The 916-nt window shown below is 49.0% G+C and overlaps 1 protein-coding gene across 1 annotated transcript; it reads left to right on the forward strand.

Moving 5' to 3' along the window:
* DQ04_22981000 (hypothetical protein) lies at positions 1-360 on the forward strand (the record flags this gene model as incomplete). Its single annotated transcript, XM_009318134.1, has 1 exon — positions 1-360. A coding segment is annotated over one exon (360 nt), but the record flags the coding sequence as incomplete, so codon positions are not given.
* Between the last annotated feature and the right edge of the window lie 556 nt (positions 361-916).

The raw sequence follows: 916 nt of genomic DNA on the forward strand, positions 1-916 counted from the left end.
TTACTTGGCCACGATGCTCATCACACAGCCGTCACTGCAAACAACGTCAGCAGAAGCAGCGGTGCATGCACCCACACAGGACTGACGCTGCTGTCTGCATTCTTTGTTTCTTTCAACTTGTCGACCGCAGCAGCAGCAGTGAGAGACTTGATGTCCGTGGTTTTACTAACACCAGTACTTGTGGAAGTTGGTCCTGATGCCCTCTGCGTTGCCTCTGTTCCGCTGCCGTTTTCACAAGCAGACTTTTTATCACCAGACAGATTAGCATTGAAGTCTGTCACCGTAAGAGTTCCATTTGCAGACGAATCATTTTTAATTTGTGCACCATCCAAACCGCCATTCGTGGTTTCGACTCTTTGAGAATCACCTGGTATCTGATTCTTTTTCGTTATCAACTTTTCTTGGATGACTGTTTGGTTTTGGAGTCGCTACATGGATTTTACCAAAGTCCGCGTTTTGATCTTGGCCTGTTCTTCCGCCTTGATGGTCCTTGGATGAGTTTTTAGATCCTTGTTCGTCCCGAGACTCTTCCGTGTGCAATTCTTGCGTTCGCTTGGTTTCATCTATTCCATGTTCGTCCCAACTCTACCCTCCGATGTGGTTGGTTTCAACAGCTTCTGTGTGTGTAACCGTATTCTGGAGATTCGTCACAAGCGACGTTCTATGCGTCAGAGGGTCTGAGACGGTGCTGTGAGTTTCACCAACTCCACCTTTGTGATCACCGGACTCGGTTTGCCCCGTGTGGTTTCAGTGGAGCCTCCACCGTCGGCACACAGTCCCCATTGTCTTTAGGAGCACCGTCGGTTCCCGTGTATTTTGCGTCAGCTTTTCTGCACTGCTGATTGCTTAGTGCGCCGCTCTCATACTTCGTTTCTGGAGATCTCCCGCAGTTCACAACAGCACATGTGCAAGATTC

The sequence above is a fragment of the Trypanosoma grayi genome (assembly GCF_000691245.1).
Source record: "Trypanosoma grayi strain ANR4 Tgr_2298_V1, whole genome shotgun sequence".
In the NCBI taxonomy this organism is placed as follows: domain Eukaryota; phylum Euglenozoa; class Kinetoplastea; order Trypanosomatida; family Trypanosomatidae; genus Trypanosoma; species Trypanosoma grayi.